The sequence below is a fragment of the Salvelinus alpinus genome, chromosome 19, assembly GCF_045679555.1.
Source record: "Salvelinus alpinus chromosome 19, SLU_Salpinus.1, whole genome shotgun sequence".
Taxonomy (NCBI): Eukaryota; Metazoa; Chordata; class Actinopteri; order Salmoniformes; family Salmonidae; genus Salvelinus; species Salvelinus alpinus.
In genome coordinates this window covers 34274196-34292383 of record NC_092104.1, presented here as the reverse complement: position 1 = coordinate 34292383, position 18188 = coordinate 34274196, and the positions used below count along the sequence as shown (strand labels likewise).

General features: G+C 42.1%; 1 protein-coding gene across 1 annotated transcript; it reads right to left on the bottom strand.

The window, feature by feature from the left end:
* Positions 1-512: 512 nt before the first annotated feature.
* LOC139545408 (rab11 family-interacting protein 1-like) lies at positions 513-17766 on the bottom strand. The gene is given in 6 exon segments (XM_071353138.1): positions 513-2422; positions 2547-2652; positions 3193-5148; positions 11001-11898; positions 12002-12441; positions 16631-17766. Coding segments are annotated over 6 exon segments (3963 nt in total). The 5' UTR covers positions 16987-17766; the 3' UTR covers positions 513-2215.
* Positions 17767-18188: the final 422 nt, after the last annotated feature.

Here is an 18188-nt window from a genome sequence, read left to right as displayed (position 1 = left end):
CGTGTGCGAGCAAGGAGGCCTACAAACCTTACTCAGTTACGCCAGCTCTGTCAGGAGGAATGGGCCAACATTCACCCAACTTATAGTGGGAAGCTTGTGGAAGGCTACCGGAAACGTTTGACCCAAGTTAAACAATTTAAAGGCAATGCTACCAAATACTAATTGAGTTTATGTAAACTTCTAACCCACTGGGAATGTGATGAAAGAAATAAGATGAAATCAATCTCTACTATTATTCTGACATTTCACATTCTTAAAATAAAGTGGTGATCCTAACTGACCTAAGACAGGGAATTTTTACTAGGATTAAATGTCAGGAATTGTGAAAAACTGACTTTAAAAGGTCTTTGGCTAAGGTGTATGTAAACTTCCGACTTCAACTGTAGTTAATCTATTGAACTAACGTAGGATAGTGGTTTCAATTAATGTCACAATTTCTCAGTGTATCATAGGCCTACAGCTAGTATTATACGTCTTCAAGCTGCCTCTAATAGCACACACAAAACAGTTAATGATTTACTGTACTTCATTTTAATTGAAAATATCACATAGTGTTCACATACACTGAATTTAACACCAGTAAACATAAAAAGGTGCAACCATCTTACGGAATCCAGATTTTACAGTAATCACAGTCTTATGAGTAAAATCCCTGAAGGCACAATCAGAAATGTTTATGATTTATATTGTTTCTTATTGCTATGACATTTCACAAAGGCATAGACGCCGAAGAAACATTGAGTAGATTACATTCAGAGACGTAGAGATTTACACAAGTTGTAAGGCTATAGTCAAAGCCTACTGCTTAATAAAAAGGCATTACATCTAACAAGGACAAGGTTCATTTTGAAACTACATTCATAATGCCTAAATATATTGGAAGAACTTTCTCAAAGTGTATCGATTTGAACTTAGTCATTACTCTTGCATAAAATATTTGACATGTTGTGCACTTACATTATTTTGCATAAATAGAAAAGATTGTGCTCTGCACAGTCAAGTGAGTAGCTAATACAGACATAAAAGAAAGAAAACAGTGAACAGCAGGTCTCTCTCCATCTATAGTTAGCGTGATCCACACTACTGCCTCAACCATGGAATAAATAGCTGGTTCTCTATCCATCTCTGGTTTTGTAAATGATGGTTTCCTCCTTTAGACACATTTAAAAAATATGTTTATACTGCCAACTAAAATAAGGAGAAAGGTAACTAAGAAACTAAAATAAGGAGAAAGGTAACTAAGAAACTAAAATAAGGAGAAAGGTAACTAAGAAACTAAAATAAGCAATGTTGACAGATATGCATTTCCAATCAAACCCTGTGTGAACTAGCCAGGTTCAGGTTCAATAATGCTTAAATAAACTAGGCTAACTAAGGTAAGACCATTGTGTATCTGAAATGTCACTATGGAGGCAATATTTACTTTTGTGAGGTTAACGTACTTGTACCATACCCCGCAATAATCCGATTAGGTATTAGATTAACACTTGTGTTTGATTGAATACACCAAGAAGGGGTAGCATCAAGGCACGTCATGATCATTTAAAAGAAAAGGATCAAACATAACCCTAGAAAAACAAGGAAAGTTCAAGGTTTAAGAACGCAACAAAACAAACACTAACCAGCATATTATTATGTGTGTTACGGCTTTGGGATGAGCAGATACCAAAGTATAAGTAGCTAGATGGCCTAATTAAAATCCACTAAATTGTAGGCAACATGGAACCACTGTGCAAAGGCCTGGCCAGAGATATTTCATCAGTGACATGGACATCAACATACCTAGAGCTTCCAGTTCCATTTTGCCTAATGAGGGCCAATTATGGTTTATACAGCATATAAAGTACCAACGCAATGACAAGAAATGTTCACATATGGTAAATGAGTATAAAAAGAAAACCCAGTATTAATTTTCAAAACCTTGTAAAATAATTTGATGCCATGTAGCATCTAGTGATAGTTCTAGAAAAAACAAAAAAAAACTATTCAGCATGCATTCCAGCATTCTGAAAAGAAACCTCGAGATTGTCTTAGTCCAACTCCTCATGGAGACAAAAAAAAGTGCATATGCTCAAAGGAAATAAGAGATTGCTCGATCCAATACACAGTGACAGCAAAAGAAAGACCACACACGTACACAAACTACAGGGGATGTTGGAGTGGAAGCCTAAATATCTCCCTCGATCTTACAGTTCCCTGGTCCACTCCTCATACCTTACAGGGCCTGCTTGACAGAGTTGAGGCCCAGCAGGATGCTGGGCTTCTCCTCGATTACACGCACCAGCAGGTTGTCTATGTACTCCTCCAGCTCAACGATCTTTGAGTCTTTCTTGGAGAGCTCCGTCTGCTGCTTCACCACTAGGGTAATCAACTCCTCCTGGGTCAGCTGGGTGTAGGGCCCACTCTCCACCATGCCTGGCGCCTGAGGATGGTACAAAACAATGTCACAACAGACATCAGCAGTCATCACTTTTTGGTTTTAATAGCTAAAAAAAAAAAAAAAAGGGATTGGTTTTATTAGTATTAAACATATCAACATGCAGTACCTTCATCTTCCCCAGGGTGCGGTCATAAGTCAACATCTCTCCAACTACCGGGGTGCTAATGGGAGCTTGACTCTCTATGGAGCTCATGGGCTTCACTGGGTGAGGCCTGGAAAGAGAAAATTACTACAACAACAAAAAATACTAAAACGGAGGAGCATAACAATGTCACAGAAGTCAAACGATTAGTTGAATTAACAGAGGTCCATTTCAGTTAGGCTGCAGGTATAGAAAACAACTACAAATCCACCCCCTGTGAGATAGGCACAGCAATTATGAAATAAGGCTGCACAGAGATAACAATACTTTTCCCAAGTTGAACAAAACAGAGAAACTCTGCAGCATATCCCCGTTTCATACCAAAACCACTAACAAACAACCCCTTTGATCAGAGTTACCCAGCCATTTCAAAATATTCCCTGAGGAATTTGATTAAGACTGAAACGCCACATACCAACAAAAAAGAGACTAAGCGTAAAGCTAGAGTTCTTCATTTAAAACAAAAGCTGAGGGATGAGCCTGGAGAAATATAACGACTCAAATTCAGACATAGCAATGGATGCAAGGACTGACCAATTGGGCCAATTGACAGGTGAAAAAAAAATGCAATTATTGAAGGCTGGTTATATCTAGAGGGGTTTAGGCTCACCTGCATGGAGTTGAGGCTGGCCCACCACCATTGCTACTCAGCACAGTGAGTGGCTGCAGCTCAGAGGGTGAGACCCAGGACCGTAGCAGGGTCTTTTCCCCGGTCTGTGAGGTAAGCTCTCCCACTACGGACTGGGGGGGCTCAGGAGAAGTCAGGACAGAAGGTACATGGGAGGAGGAAGTAAAAGGGTCTGCTGCCCACTTGTCTTGAGTTTCCACCCCATCTCTGCCATAGAGTTTACTTTGTCCAGTATTTTGAGGCGACAGTTTTACACATCCTGTTGTAGCGGCTGAGCTGATCAGCTTGTCTTCTCTGGGTGAAGGGTTTTGTTTATCTAGCTCAATTTTTCCAATCGCTGCTTTATTACTTGAATTAGCTGACGGCTGGGGTGCTCCTTGTTTCTTTTTAATTTGGGAAAATCCCCTTTGAAAAGCAGAACTGTGTTCTGTTTTTTCCTGCTCTCGAGGTTCATCTGAGTCACCATCATTAAAACTAGCAAAGGGATCTGTTGGATTGTTTGGCGCGAAAAGTTTATCCAAGTCATCAGTTGTCATTGCCTGTTCTTTAAGCTTGCAGTTTTTCTGTGGTTCTCCAGTGAACAAGTAATCTCCACTGTGGCTTGGCTCTGGTTGGGCCCATGGGTCTTTAGGCAGGATATCAGCAATGGGGAAGGGGTCAAGTTCAGCAAACTTCGCTTTCATAATGTGTTCCAACTGTGTTTTTTTATCAATGTCGCTTTCTGCAGAGTCAAACAAGAGTTGCTTTTCATTGTAAGCAGTCACCTCAGTGTTCTTTGCAGTCACTGGACTACTCCTTCTCATGATATCGAGGGTTGAGGCTCTCCTCTCCAATCTGTTCTCCTGCTCTACAGTGGTAGACCCTGCTGATGTCTGCTCATGATCTGCAGGTCTCAATGGCTCTTTGCGGACAAACCTTTGTCTGGGTTTGGCTGCGGGGATCTCTTTGGGAGTGTTTGGCAGTCCTTTAGGTTCATCTGTAGAACTTGACACCAAAACCACTCGTGATGTAGGTCTAGGTTTTTCTGTTGAGAAAACATGTTTGCCATCACTGGCTGTAGCAACAGATGTGTTTATCACCTTCTTTGCATCCTCCCGAGGTGTCACGAAGGGTAAGTCTCTGCTCTGAACCAAGGGTTTTGTCGAGACAAAGGCATTGGGCCTCTCAGATGGATTAGCCTGTATAGTGCTCTGGTCTTGGTTTGTGCTAGAGTCTACCACTAGTCTAAGGGGGACTGCAGCTACTGGTTTGGAAGGGGGAGTGAGTGCTGGCAAACTGCTGGGCCCTACGCTCCTCAAAGAGGTAGATTGAACTTCCTGAACTTGTGTCTTTTTCTGGTGTAAGTGCTCTGCTGCCCGCTCCTGCAAGTAGGAATATTTATCATTGCGTGGAGGTCCTGGTGAGTCGAGGTCTGGGCCATCCACACTCATCTCTTTACCAATGAGCCGAGGCACATATTCTTGCTGTCTCTGATTCACCTCTGCAATTATATGGTCCCATCGAGTCTGCCCTTGTACTCCATGTCTCTTCTGTGGGAACAGGCTATCGTAGTCAGGAAGAGAATGTATTTTGCCCTCAACTGACTTAATTGGCACAGGATCGCCACTTGCAACAGCAGATTTGGCAGAGACAATTCTGAAGCCTGCATTGGGTTTTCCATGGCTTTGCGGTTCCATTGTGCTGGGGGACAGAGGATCTCGCCGCTTCTTGCCAGATACATTGGGGGAAGATCCTATGGCAGCCAGGTTCTCAGTGCTGCTGTAGGGATACTTGGAGGTGCTCCTCCGCACCTTAGCGGGAGCAAGGGAGGAGTGGAGGTTGGAGAACATATCAGGAGACTCAGAGGGGACGCTAGAGAAAGGATTCAGCGCAGGGAGGGAGTTTGCTGCCTATGGGACTCTGTCGGGGGTTTCAGGCTGCTTCAGAGACTCCACTAATCTGCCTAGGAGTGAAAACCTGGAGGTCAGTGGCAGACAGTCACACCAGAGCTGAGCTTACCCATGACAGCTGAAATAACCAAGAACTCAGGAGTTTGCCTCATCTTACAGTGGGGCTTCATTCCATCAAGATCTTATCTTCACATGTGATGATGCACCCTGAATTCTTACAAGACAACGTCAGACACTAGTGTTCTTTTAAGTCTGCTCATTTTTTTTTTTAAATCAGTCTCTGCTCTTTTCTATTCTTTGTTCATCATTTGGACCCCTAATGATGATACATCTTGTGAACCCAGAGCATTTTCTGTCTGATATTTCAAACGTTTGTTTCAAAATTAAATTCTAGTGCAGCAATGATAAATATATACCACCGGTCAAAAGTTTTAGAACACCTACTCAGTCGAGATTTTATTTAACACATTTCTACATTGTAGAATAATAGTGAAGACATCAAAACTATGAAATTACACATATGGAATCTAGTAAAAAATAAAATTAAAAAAGTGTTAAATCAAAATATATTTCATATTTGAGAAGCCACCCTTTGCTTTGATGACAGCTTTGCACACTCTTGCCATTCTCTCAACCAGCTTCATGAGGAATGCTTTTCCAACAGTCTTGAAGGAGTTCACACATATGCTGAGCACTTGCTTTTGCTTCACTCTGCCATCCAACTCATCCCAAACCATCTCAATTGGGTTGAGGTCAGGGGAATGTGGAGGCCAGGTCATCTGATGCAGCATGTCATCACTCTGCTTCTTGGTAAAATAGCCCATACACAGCCTGGAGGTGTGTTGGGTTATTGTCCTGTTGAAAAACAAGCGCAAAACAGATGTGATGGCGTATCGCTGAAGAATGCTGTCATAGCCATGCTGGTTAAGTGTGCCTTGAATTCTAAATAAATCCCTGACAGTGTCACCTGCAAAGTATCCCCACATCTCATCCTCCATGCTTTATGGTGGGAAATACACATTCAGAGATCATCCGTTCAACCACACCGTCTCACAAAGACACGGCGGTTGGAACCAAAAATCTTCAATTTGGACTCCAGACCAAAGGACAAATTTACACCAGTCTAATGTCCATTGCTTATGTTTCTTGGCCCAAGCAAGTCCCTTCTTATTGGTGTCCTTTAGTAGTGGTTTCTTTGCAGCAATTCGACCATGAAGGCCTGATTCACACAGTCTCATCTGAACAGTTGTTGTGTCTGTTACTTGAACTCTGAAGCATTTATTTGGGCTGCAATTTCTGAGGCTAGTAACTTTAATGAACTTATCCTCTGCAGCAGAGCTAACTCTGGGTCTTCCATTCCTGTGGTGGTCCTCATGAGCAAGTTTCATCATAGCTCTTGATGGTTTTTGTGACTGCACTTGAAGAAACTTTCAAAGTTCTTGAAATGTTCCGGATTGACTGACCTTCATGTCTTTAAACTAATGATGGACTGTCGTTTCTCTTTGCGTATTTGAGCTGTTCTTGCCATAATATGGACTTGGTCTATCTTCTGTATACCCCCTACCTTGTCACAACACCACTGATTGTCTCAAACGGATTAAGGAGGAAAGAAATTCCACAAATGTACTTTTAACAAGGCTCACCTGTTAATTGAATTGCATTTCAGGTGACTACCTCATGAAGCTGGTTGAAAGAATGCCAAGTGTGCAAAGCTGTCATCAAGGCAAAGGGAGGGTACTTGAATAATCTAAAATATTTGTTTAACACTTTTTTGGTTACATGATTCCATGTGTTATTTCATAGTTTTAAAAATACTTGAATGAGTAGGTGTTCCAAAACTTTTGACCAGTAGTGTATATGCCGTCTGGTTAGTGCTGGGCGGTATTCCGTATTTTACGATATGTGGTATTGATGCACCGACCAGTTTGGATTTTTACTTTACCTTCTATAACGGTTTTTGAATGTTTGGTTTGTTAAATTTTTATACTTTACTTCGCTACTTGAGTCGTTGCTGGGCTGCCGAGTGGCGCAGCGGTCTAAGACACTGTATCTCAGTGCTTGAGGCGTCACTAGACACCCTGGTTTGAATCCAGGCTGTATCACAACCGGCCGTGATTGGGAGTCCCACAGGGCGGCGCACAATTGGCCCAGTGTCGTCCGGGTTTGGCCGGTGTAGGCCGTCATCGTAAATAAGAATTTGTTCTTAACCGACTTGCCTAGTTTATATATATATATATAATAAACACACGTTCAAAAGTTTGGGGTCACTTAGAAATGTCCTTGTTTTTTAATTAAATGTACATTTTCTGTCCATTAAAATAACATACAATTGATCAGAAATACAGTGTAGACATTGTTAATGTTGTAAATGACTATTGTAGCTGGAAACGGCTGATTTTTTATGGCATATCTACATAGGCGTACAGAGGCCCATTATCAGCAACCATCACTCCTGTGTTCCAAAGGCACGTTGTGTTAGCTAATCCAAATGTATCATTTTAAAAGGCCAATTGATCATTAGAAAAGCCTTTTGCAATTATGTTAGCACAGCTGAAAACTGTTGTTCTGATTAAAGAAGAAAAGGGGAACTGGCCTTCTTTAGACTAGTTGAGTATCTGGAGCATCAGCCTTTGTGGGTTCGATTACAGGCTCAAAATGGCCAGAAACAAATACATTTCTTCTGAAACTCAGTCTATTCTTGTTCTACAAAATGAAGGCTATTCCATGCGAGAAATTGCCAAGAAACTGAAGATCTGGTACAACGCTGTGTACTACTCCCTTCACAGAACAGCGCAAACTGGCTCTAACCAGAATAGAAAGAGTGGGAGACCCCGGTGCACAACTGAGCAAGAGGACAAGTACATTAGTGTCTAGTTTGAGAAACCAACACCTCTCAAGTCCTCAACTGGCAGCTTCATTAAATAGTACCCACAAAACGCCAGTCTCAACGTCAACAGTGAAGAGGCGACTCCGGGATGCTGGCCTTCTAGGCAGAGTTGCAAAGCAAAGCCACATCTCAGACAGGCCAATAAAAAGAAAATATTAAGATGGGCAAAAGAACAGACACTGGAACTGCCTAGAAGGCCATCATCCCGGAGTACAGATTCTCAACTAGTCTGAAGACTAGTTTTATTGCTTCTTTAAATCAGAACAACAGTTTTCAGCTGTGTTAACATAATTGCAAAAGGGTTTTCTAATGATCAATTAGCCTTTTAAAATGATAAACTTGGATTAGCTAACACAACGTGCCATTGGAACACAGGAGTGATGGTTGCTGATAATGGGCCTCTGTACGCCTATGTAGATATTCCATTAAAAAAATAAGCCGTTTCCAGCTACAATAGTCATTTCCAACGTCTACACTGTATTTGTGATCAATTTGATGTTATTTTAAAATTGACATTTTTTTTTTGCTTTTCTTTCAAAAACAAGGACATTGCTAAGTGACCCCAAACTTTTGAACTGTAGTATATTAATTTCTCTGCTTTCTCCATGCAGCTTCCCACAGACCTACCCTGCCCTCTGTCACTCAAGGAGAGCATTTGTTGTTCCTCGAGCATGAGACACTTGCGTTCAGTCTCTGCATGGTCAACGCAGCACATGCAACAATGTGGTTTTCATTTTGCTTCTTAATATTAAGTGTTCTGTAATTACACTTAGTTTCCTTCTTACATCTGCAAACAGCTAGTTTGTCTATTCTTAGTAAGTTGAGCCTAAAATCTTGTTAGCCATTAATGCTAATTGCTAGCTAATAAATGTACTGAGCCAGCAAACTTAACTAGCTATACAGCCTGTAGGTGTAGACTTACATTTTATGTTTTTGTGCAACAGTATCTTCAAAGAGGAATACACAAAGCAAAAATGTTAGCTACATGAAGTAGCTAAGAGAAAACATTCAATGTAGCCAAAGATTAGGGTCCCCTAGGAAATACTTGTCAAAACTTTGTTTCCTACCCCATCACAAAAACACCCAGAGATTTTAATTTGTCATCATGTCAAACACTATTTAAAGTGCCCACTATTATACTCAAACTATTTCCATGAGTCCAACAGTTCACCCAAGTGTTTTGCTCTAAAAATCAAAGTCAAATCGCAATTGCAACATTTGGTTTAAAATATGGCCAAGATTGTTTGCCCACTTCGTGCAGCCCTACGTGTCAGAATGGAAATTATCAAATTTATTTTGGTTGAAGTGAACAGTATACAACAATCACAATGGAGAAAGACCCATTGAAATCACTTAGAATGTATATGTTGCCACCCTAGGGTCACACACTACTCAAAACAAAATGTAGAACTATTATTCAAAAACATAAAATACAGCCATCTGAAACATGCTCTACCCTAAACACGCAAAAACACCCAACAATTTTTTTGTAAGCAGATCATCACACCTGACAAGGTCTTGATGGAATTAAACAATTTGGAAATAACCACAACTGCCTTGCTCTTAACACTTGAGGGTTGTTATAAAAACACATTCAATTTACTTTAAGATGGGCTATCATCATCATTATTCTTGCAAAAAGGCTCAAACATAAGATAAAACAAATCTAGATCTGAAATTCAGTAGTAAAATCAGATCAGGCTATGGCAAAACTAAAAAATTATTTCCTCCTTTAAAAGGACTCTATTGAGTGGACAACTCACCATTAGGAAAGAACGATTAAAATAAATCCAGAAGTAGATGAGTGAGAAAAAAAACAGCCTTGTTTGCGCCAGCAGTCAGTCCCAATGTACTTAGGCACCCAGTGTTAGCTCACTTCATCCCTCCCAACCTGTTCTGCACTATATCACCCAGTCTCAGACACACCTAGATTCCACACTACAGACCAATCAGCACAGTGGACAAACAGGTCCATCACGCGCCAGATGGAATTCACAATGGTGATCCACGCTCATGTTTGTCAAGGCTTTTAAGAGCCTTAAAGCTGGAATTCATAAATGGTGAAACTGCAACGTCCATTTGCGATATTACAACTACTAAGTTATTGAACCCCCCCCCAGACATCATTGCATGCGCAACAGAACAGCAGAATATTTACAGCATTTATTTTGGTAATTTTTTTAAATAACTACGCCTCACCTCCGCTTCGTCAACAAAATAATAACTACGGCTGTGAGGCGGAGTGGCAACATTTCTCCACTGTGGATTCCATCTTTAAAGACAATTAAGAGGAACAAAGATGAAACTCACAATACTAAGCTAAATTGTAGCCAGCATAGAGATTGGAGACATGATCTGGTGTACAGATTAGTTAAACCATACCACCATCTGATCACTAATCCCCAAACCACCATAAGCAACTGGGAATAATAAAACCACTTAAAAGTTCCATTGGATAGCAAGCAAGGAAAACACTCATCACCACAGCTATTCAATCTGGACAACATACAGCAATTTGAGTGAAAATATGGATTTTAGGAGAGTTCTAAGAAATCAGTCAGAGAAAGTGGTTTATTTAAAATAAATAATTGGAGAGCTTGATGTATGTTAGATGAAAGGCTGCAAAGGCAGTCAACGTGATGTGGTGCATATGCTATTAAAGCAAAACATTTCTAAATAGTTAACTGGAAATAACATGAAAACCATCTAGCACCCCATTAGCAAAATACTGAGACAGAAAATGTTTATTGGTTAGTGTTACCTGATCAGCAGTGAAGTACATTGTGTATATAGTAGCTCCACTTACCATTGTAGATGTAACTTTTGTCAGAACATCAGGTAGGCCTACATGACATTCGTAGGCTGACAAAGCTTACAGCAGAGAGAAGGACAAATCCTAACTGCACTATTAAAACCATGCATTGATGGGAGAGTAGCACAAAGTTTGGACTTAACTACACAGATCTCAAGTTATAATAGAGCTGTAAGTGCATTAGAACAAGACTGACACCTACCTAGGCTTGACTGCAGACACCTTGGCAGTGCGGTTGGAGTTGAGGAAGACCGCAGCGCTCGTGGTGTTGGGGCTGCAAACAGCCTTCTGGGAGTCCACCGGGCTCTTCTCAAACAGGGTTGGAGGGTCTGGACTGAGGGGGATCTCCTCAAATGGGTTGGCGGTGTGTGGAGGGCCCTCCAAATCTCTGGTGAAGCATCTGGGAGCTGGGTTGGGCCTCTCCTCCTTTGTGCTAGTCTGCTGCTGCTCTTCCTTTTTCTCCTCCTTCTTCCTGATCATACCAAACAGAGAGGACAGCCTCTCAGCCACAGAGGCCTCCTCCTGCTGCCTCTGGTCCTCCCTCAGCCTCTGAAGCTCCTCCGCCTCCAGCCGTATCCTTTCTTCCGCTAGGCGCTTCAGCTCCTCTTCCCGCTGCTTATTCCTCCTCACCTCATCCTCCTGGAACCTTCTCCTCCTCTCCTGCTCCTCCTGTTGCTTGCGTTCCTCCTCCTCCTGCAGTATCTTGAGCTGCGCTCTGTGTTTCTCCTCATTCCGTCTCTGCTCCTCAGCCGGTCTTTTCTCCTCCTCCTGAAGGCGCCGTTGCTCCAGCAGCGCCCCATCTGCAGACTCCATTCTGTAGGTGGGGACAGAGAGGCTCTTGAGGGACTCTAGAGAGACGTCAGATGGTTGCCTGCGGCTGCGTAAATCCTCCACTGAGCCCTGAACAGAGCTGTTGAGGCTGAGGGTGGACCCAGACTTGGGCTCTACCTCCTCTGCATACACATGGTTGCCGTTGATGCACGTGCCATTTGGGTCATCCTTTTGCTTGGATCTGCCCAGAAGAGAAAAAGGTCCTGTAGACACCTTGCTGTCATTGCTGCCTGTCCGCTTGTGGCCCAGGAACTTGAACTTCTTTTTAACTGTAGATAGAAAGCGACAGTGAAGGAGTTTATTGCATATGCCAATCATCATCATTACTCAAATATTTAAAAACAATGTTTAAGCTGAATGAAAAGAGCTCACCATCAGGAGAATCCACATTGAGTCCAGAAGAGCGACTGCCACTGAGGGATGCATTCTTCTCAGGAAGAGTACCCAGTGTGGACATGGACTGGGAGATGTTGCGCTGCAAGTTGGATTTAGGGGCAAAGAGGGACTTGAGCTTGGATTTCTTCTTGGCCTCAGGGAACTCTGAGTACACCGAGTGGGAGTCACCCTCTCCCTCGCTGTCAGTCAGTACCTGGCTGACAGAGGGAACTATTGCAGAGGCTGAGTCAGAGAAGCTGTCCTTTTTCTTCCCACGCACTATGTCCTTGAGCTTTCCGATGCGGGAGCGTGGTTTGTCTTGCATGGAAAGGTCAAACATGCTGGCTGTCAAGTTGTTTCTCATAAACTGAATGTCCAACATCACTTCCCCTTTGACTTTGTCCTCCTTCCCATTCTTATCCAGCAGTTTGTACCAACTGAAAATGAGAGTGGGAGAAAGTTATTACACTGAACAAAAATAAAATGCAACAATCTCAAAGATTTTACTAAGTTTCAGTTCATATAAGGGAATCAGTCAATTGAAATGAACGCATTAGGACCTAATCTATGGATTTCATATGACTGAATATAGCTATGCATCTGTTAGTCACAGATACCTTTAAAAACATTTTTTAAGGTGCGTGGATCAGAAAACCAATAAGAATCTGGTGCGACATCGACTTCAGAGTTGATCAGGCTGTTGATTATGGCCTGTTGTCCCACTCCTGTTCAATGGCTATGCGAAGTTGCTGGATATTGGTGGGAACTGGAACATGCGGTCGTACACGTCGATTCAGAGTATCCCAAACATGCTCAATGGGTGACATGTCTGGTGAGTATTCAGGCAATGGAAGAACTGGGACATTTTCAGCTTCCAGGAATTGTGTACAGAGCCTTGCGACATGGGGTCTACAGTCACGGTATCTCTGTGCATTCAAATTGCCATCAATAAAATGTAACCGCATTCGTTGTCCATTGCTTATGCCTGCCCATACCGTAACCCCACAATAGGGCATTTAGTTAAAAACGTTGACATCAGCAAACCGCTCGCCCACACAACGCCATAGATGCAGTCTGCCATTTTCCCAGTACAGTTGAAACTGGGATTCCTATGAGAAGAGCATTTGCCCACTGAACTCGGTTACGACGCCTAACTGCAGTCAGGTCAAGACCCTGCTGAGGACGACGAGCACGCAGATGAGCTTCCCTGAGACAGTTTCTGACCGTTTGGGCAGAAATTATTTGGTTATGCAGACCCACAGTTTCATCAGCTATCCGGGTGGCTGGTCTCAGATGTGGTCTGTGGTTGTGCGGCCAGTTGCACTGCCAAATTCTAAAATGACTTGAGGCGGCTTATGGTAGAGAAATTAATATTACATTCTATGGCAACAGCTCTGGTGGACATTCCTGCAGTCAGCATGCTCCATCAAAACTTGAGTGGACTTTTATTGTCCCCAGCACAAGGTGCACCTGTGTAATGATCATGCTGTTTAATCAGCTCCTTGATATGCCACACCCGTCAGGTAAATAGATTATCTTGGCAAAGGAAAAATGCTCACTAACAGGGATGTAAACAAATGCGCACACAAACCTTGAGAGAAATAAGCTTTTTGTGCGTATGGAAAATTTGTGGGCTCTTATTTCAGCTCATTAAACCAACGAATGATGCGTTTATATTTTGTTTCAGTGTAGGGCCGCCCATTCAAGTAAAAAACAAATCATATGGACAAATGACACAGAACCAATGTACTGAGGGTCAAATGTGACGGATGAGCTACGGAAACTTTTTCAACGTCATGATGCCAGGAAATGGGGTCAAACATGACTTGATAAAACTATTACTGAACTTTTGCACTAGTTTTGACCTAGAATAGATCCAGCGCTGATGTAAACTCATTGCAGTTTAGGCCCACTCTGCACAAAAGGAAAAGTAAGCGTTCTGGAGAGCCCTTTCCATAACAGCCTCTGTGATTGAAGAGACGTCGCACAATAAGAGCACTGATAGATTTCGACAAATAGCAGACCGGTAGGCTAATCCCAGTAATACAAAGTGCAGCTCAGACTGTCCCCCAGGTGAACTCTCACCTTCCCAAGACCAGAGCAACAACCCATCCAACCCAGGTTAAGTGGAAGCCCCTTGTAGTGTGCCGTTTTTGCATATTCAGTCACTCGCAGCAGGCCTACACGCTTAATATTTTTGCATCTTCACTTGAGTTATCATAATGGAAGCTTTAAAAAAAACATTTGGACAGGCCTACAAAAGGAAGCCAGTAGAGGGCAGAAATCCCTGGTTAAATTCAGTGTCGTCACTGAACCTCCATGTTTCAGGTTCAGCTGGGACAAGGGAAGCATTCAGGGGGGTCAGAGTTCTGATCAATAAGCTGTGGCTCTACTGAGCACTACAAACATTCTTCCCGGAGGACATCATACTTCCATAGGCAGTAAAAGGAAAACTGGTCACTTTTTACTCATTGTAGATGGTTAGCCGATGGGTATATATTTAGGATGCGTTCAGCTGAAATGCGCTGTACGCTGCTGGGTAGTGATCAGACATTCTATGCGGTTCATGTGAAGTTCAGTGCATCATTTCCCTGCCCTTACTGGTGTAATAAAACAAAAATCCAGACAGGAACCTGTGGGGAAACATGCATGGGAGTAAACCTAGTCTACATTCCATAAAGCCTAGCAGAACAATAGGGAGTCTTCCTAGGAGGTGTAGGCTAATGAAAGATGTGCTATGCCTTCTCCAAGCATTCCTAATCTCCTCCTAAAACTGGGCCATGCCAAGCAAGACAGCAACTACTACCAGAGCACAGTACATTGGGATACAATTGAGAACATAAGATAATATTTCAATGTATTTTCTGTAGTACAGGTCAGACTCTGAACAATGGTTCAGTGAAGGGATTATATGAGTTAAAGGGAACTGTGTGTTGACATGGCACATGTGATAGTGTTTACAGATAAATAGAAAACCCTGGCCCTGATAGAGGAGTGGTGGTCGGCTGTTGGACGAGTTCTCTTGAGAGAAAGTAGTAGAGGCCCCGATTTCCCTCTGAAGCATAATGATTAACATGTCACATCCAGCTAATGCCTAACATGACAGACTAAACGGTATGAATTTGTTTGATAGACGAACCATGAAGATGAAACGGGACTATAGCCAAGTCCATTTCTAATGCGGAAACAGAAATACCAAAAGAGCATACTTAACATAGGCCTATATTGTTGTCAGTAGTGCCTCAATTTTTCAATATCCAAGTTGTGGAACTTGCCCTTTCACCTAATAGGCCTAAGTGTGAACAGTGGAATATGGTCAGTAACATGGTGCGTTATTTGGCATCATATCCCTTTGTTTCATGCTGAGAACATATTCTGCTACATTGGGAGATGACAATGTCAAACCAACACATCAACTGATGTAGGACAGTAATCTAACACTATACACTGCAAGAGGGAACAAAGAGCAACCTCCAATACCCTTGTTTGAGAGAGAAGGAGCAAGATGAGTCATAAAAAGCTGTACAAACCCAACTGAGTAAACTCTAGATAAGGTTCCAGATATGAGTGTACAGTAAACAAGTGAATGTGCCTAATCACTGTACAAAGGCTGCCCTTGGGACAGCCTACACAGAGAGTATTGTACACAGGAGGATACAACCATGACAGTCACTCACTGCCCTCAATTGCAACAAATAGCCTACAAGTCAAAGATTAGTCTGCAGTCTTCAATATTGAAATCTAAATGTCCTTCAGTCTTCTGTCCATGTTTAAGTCAGCGAACAGTCTTAAAAACACTATTACATAAGATGAGGGTGTGTACATTTAGCCTCAAATCATGGAAAGGCAGCAAGCCTAATGTTTTGTTATAATGCTTGCTACACCCATGATAGAGCCTATCCCACCATTGTTGTGAATGACATCATTGTCCCAACCCCTGTAATTTCACATGTCAGTATGATGTTGATTAGCCCTCAGTTAAATAACCTTGAAGAAACACGGGGAAATGGCAGGAATGTATTCACTGGACAACATTCCTCATAATGAGATACAACATGGCATGCAGCATAACCCCATCCAGCTGTGAAGGCCAGAGATAGGCTCAAACTAAATGAGCTGGAATTCTCCAACTACTGTTCAGATGGAGAATTTCAAACAACTAAAAGGGGAGACATGGTTAGGGTATCAGGTCAAGTATTCACAGCCTAAAGCTACAGTTTGACAAGAAGGCAGAGGAAGCTTGACCTCACCCAACATAATCAGATTGTTTTCCCAACCAGCTCCATGGTTTCGGTTCTTCCACTGAGCTACTGATAAGGGATCTGGAATGGCCTTCTCCGTCCGTGCTTTAGGTGTGTAAACATGACTGTTCAAATGTGCAGAAGTTGATGGATGTAGAGTACAATAGACATTTATCAGCCTCCTGATAAACGTAATGGAATTTCAGCTCTGCTATGTCAGTGAAATTCATCAAGTCAATGGTGACACTTAACAGAGCAGACATTCCTATCACTAATACCATTCTGGCTACACAAAGAACCCCCCTCTCGGTGGAGAACTAGTTTAAAAATATGTATAATAATATCCACACAGATCCTTTATCTTTATTCAACATGAGCTACTTACTCAGTCTTTTTCCGGGCACTGTTATCGTGTAGATCCAGTAGGTTGATCACAGCTTGTCCCAGGAGCTTGTCCAGTCCCACCAGAGCTCTGTGCATTACAATGATATACAGTGTGCAGCGTTCAGCATTTCCATGGTGGAACAATGGCAGGTCAAACGTTGCCTCTTCCTTCCATACTGGTGCGACACATTTTTCGGCAACCGAGGTAGAAAACTTGTCTTTGGCCACCTGCATGATGGCATAGGCATCGTTGGTTCCATTCTTGCCTTTGATCCTCAAATTCCTGGCTTGGAACACCGTTACCTGTACGCTTGTGGGATACCACTGCTGGCTTTGCCTTTGGTCAGCCAAAGCCATTTCAAAGCTTTAGCTAGCTAGCTAAGCTTTGACAAAAAAAACTACTTTGGCAGGTTTTAGGATATCCTAACGACTTTGTTTTCACTTCCAGAGACTGACAGACCAAACGTTACTACCGATAGGTCGTTGTCCTCGGTAATGTATAATGACGATTGTCGACTCTCGGCCGGGTATCTGATGATGATGATGATGTCGACACACTTGACACTCCCACTTCACTCTAAAATTCTACGGACGCAGTGGCTATGACAAGTGGAGTCTGAGTAATGTAACTAACCTTATATATCAGTCTCAATTAGCTAATGCAACCCAGGTGTTGGTCCTTACTACTAACTAACTTAATGGCTAGGTAAAGATGAAATATCAAGAACTCGCTAACGTTAGCTACAGTAGCTAGCTTACTAGTAGCTAGCTTACTAGTAGCTAGCTTACTAGTAGCTAGCTTACTAGTAGCTAGCTTACTAGGAGCTAGCTTACTAGGAGCTAGCTTACTAGGAGCTAGCTTACTAGGAGCTAGCTTACTAGGAGCTAGCTTACTAGGAGCTAGCTTACTAGTAGCTAGCTTACTAGCCCAAATTCAGACGTTCGACAAGGACCATCGTATACCATTTTCTTCTATAAGCAAATTATACTCTGCGTTCTTATACAAAGAGGTCAAACACTAACACAACGACTGTCTGTAATAATTACTTTTCATTGCCTCTCTTGACTTTTTTCTTTGTTGGACGATAAACTTCCTCATCAACCATTCTTCATTCCCATACTCTCCTACATTGCTATCTGATTGGCTAACATTTTCGTCAATAAATTGACGACCTACGGTGATTGGACAGTGGCACTGGTCTAGGATCAGGTTGTACATTTATAACCCCTGATCTTATTTTATTTGAGGTACTTTAACTTTTGAAACTCAATTCAAGTGTAGTGGTTTTATTATTTTACTTTAATGTTATTTCATGTTTCTTCAGATTTTTTGTTATTGTATTGTAATTTGAAATGTAATTTAACAAAAAAAGGTCTAGGATCAGTTTACCATCCCTGAATCCCCCAGCCTAGGATCTCACTGACCTTATGTTTGTAAACATGCTGACCAATTGTTTGTAAACTACACAAATATAACTAATTGTCATAAAAACGGTTAAGTGACAAAGGTTTCAGCTTTGTTTAATAGAGAGCAAGATTTCACAAATTAGACCACAACA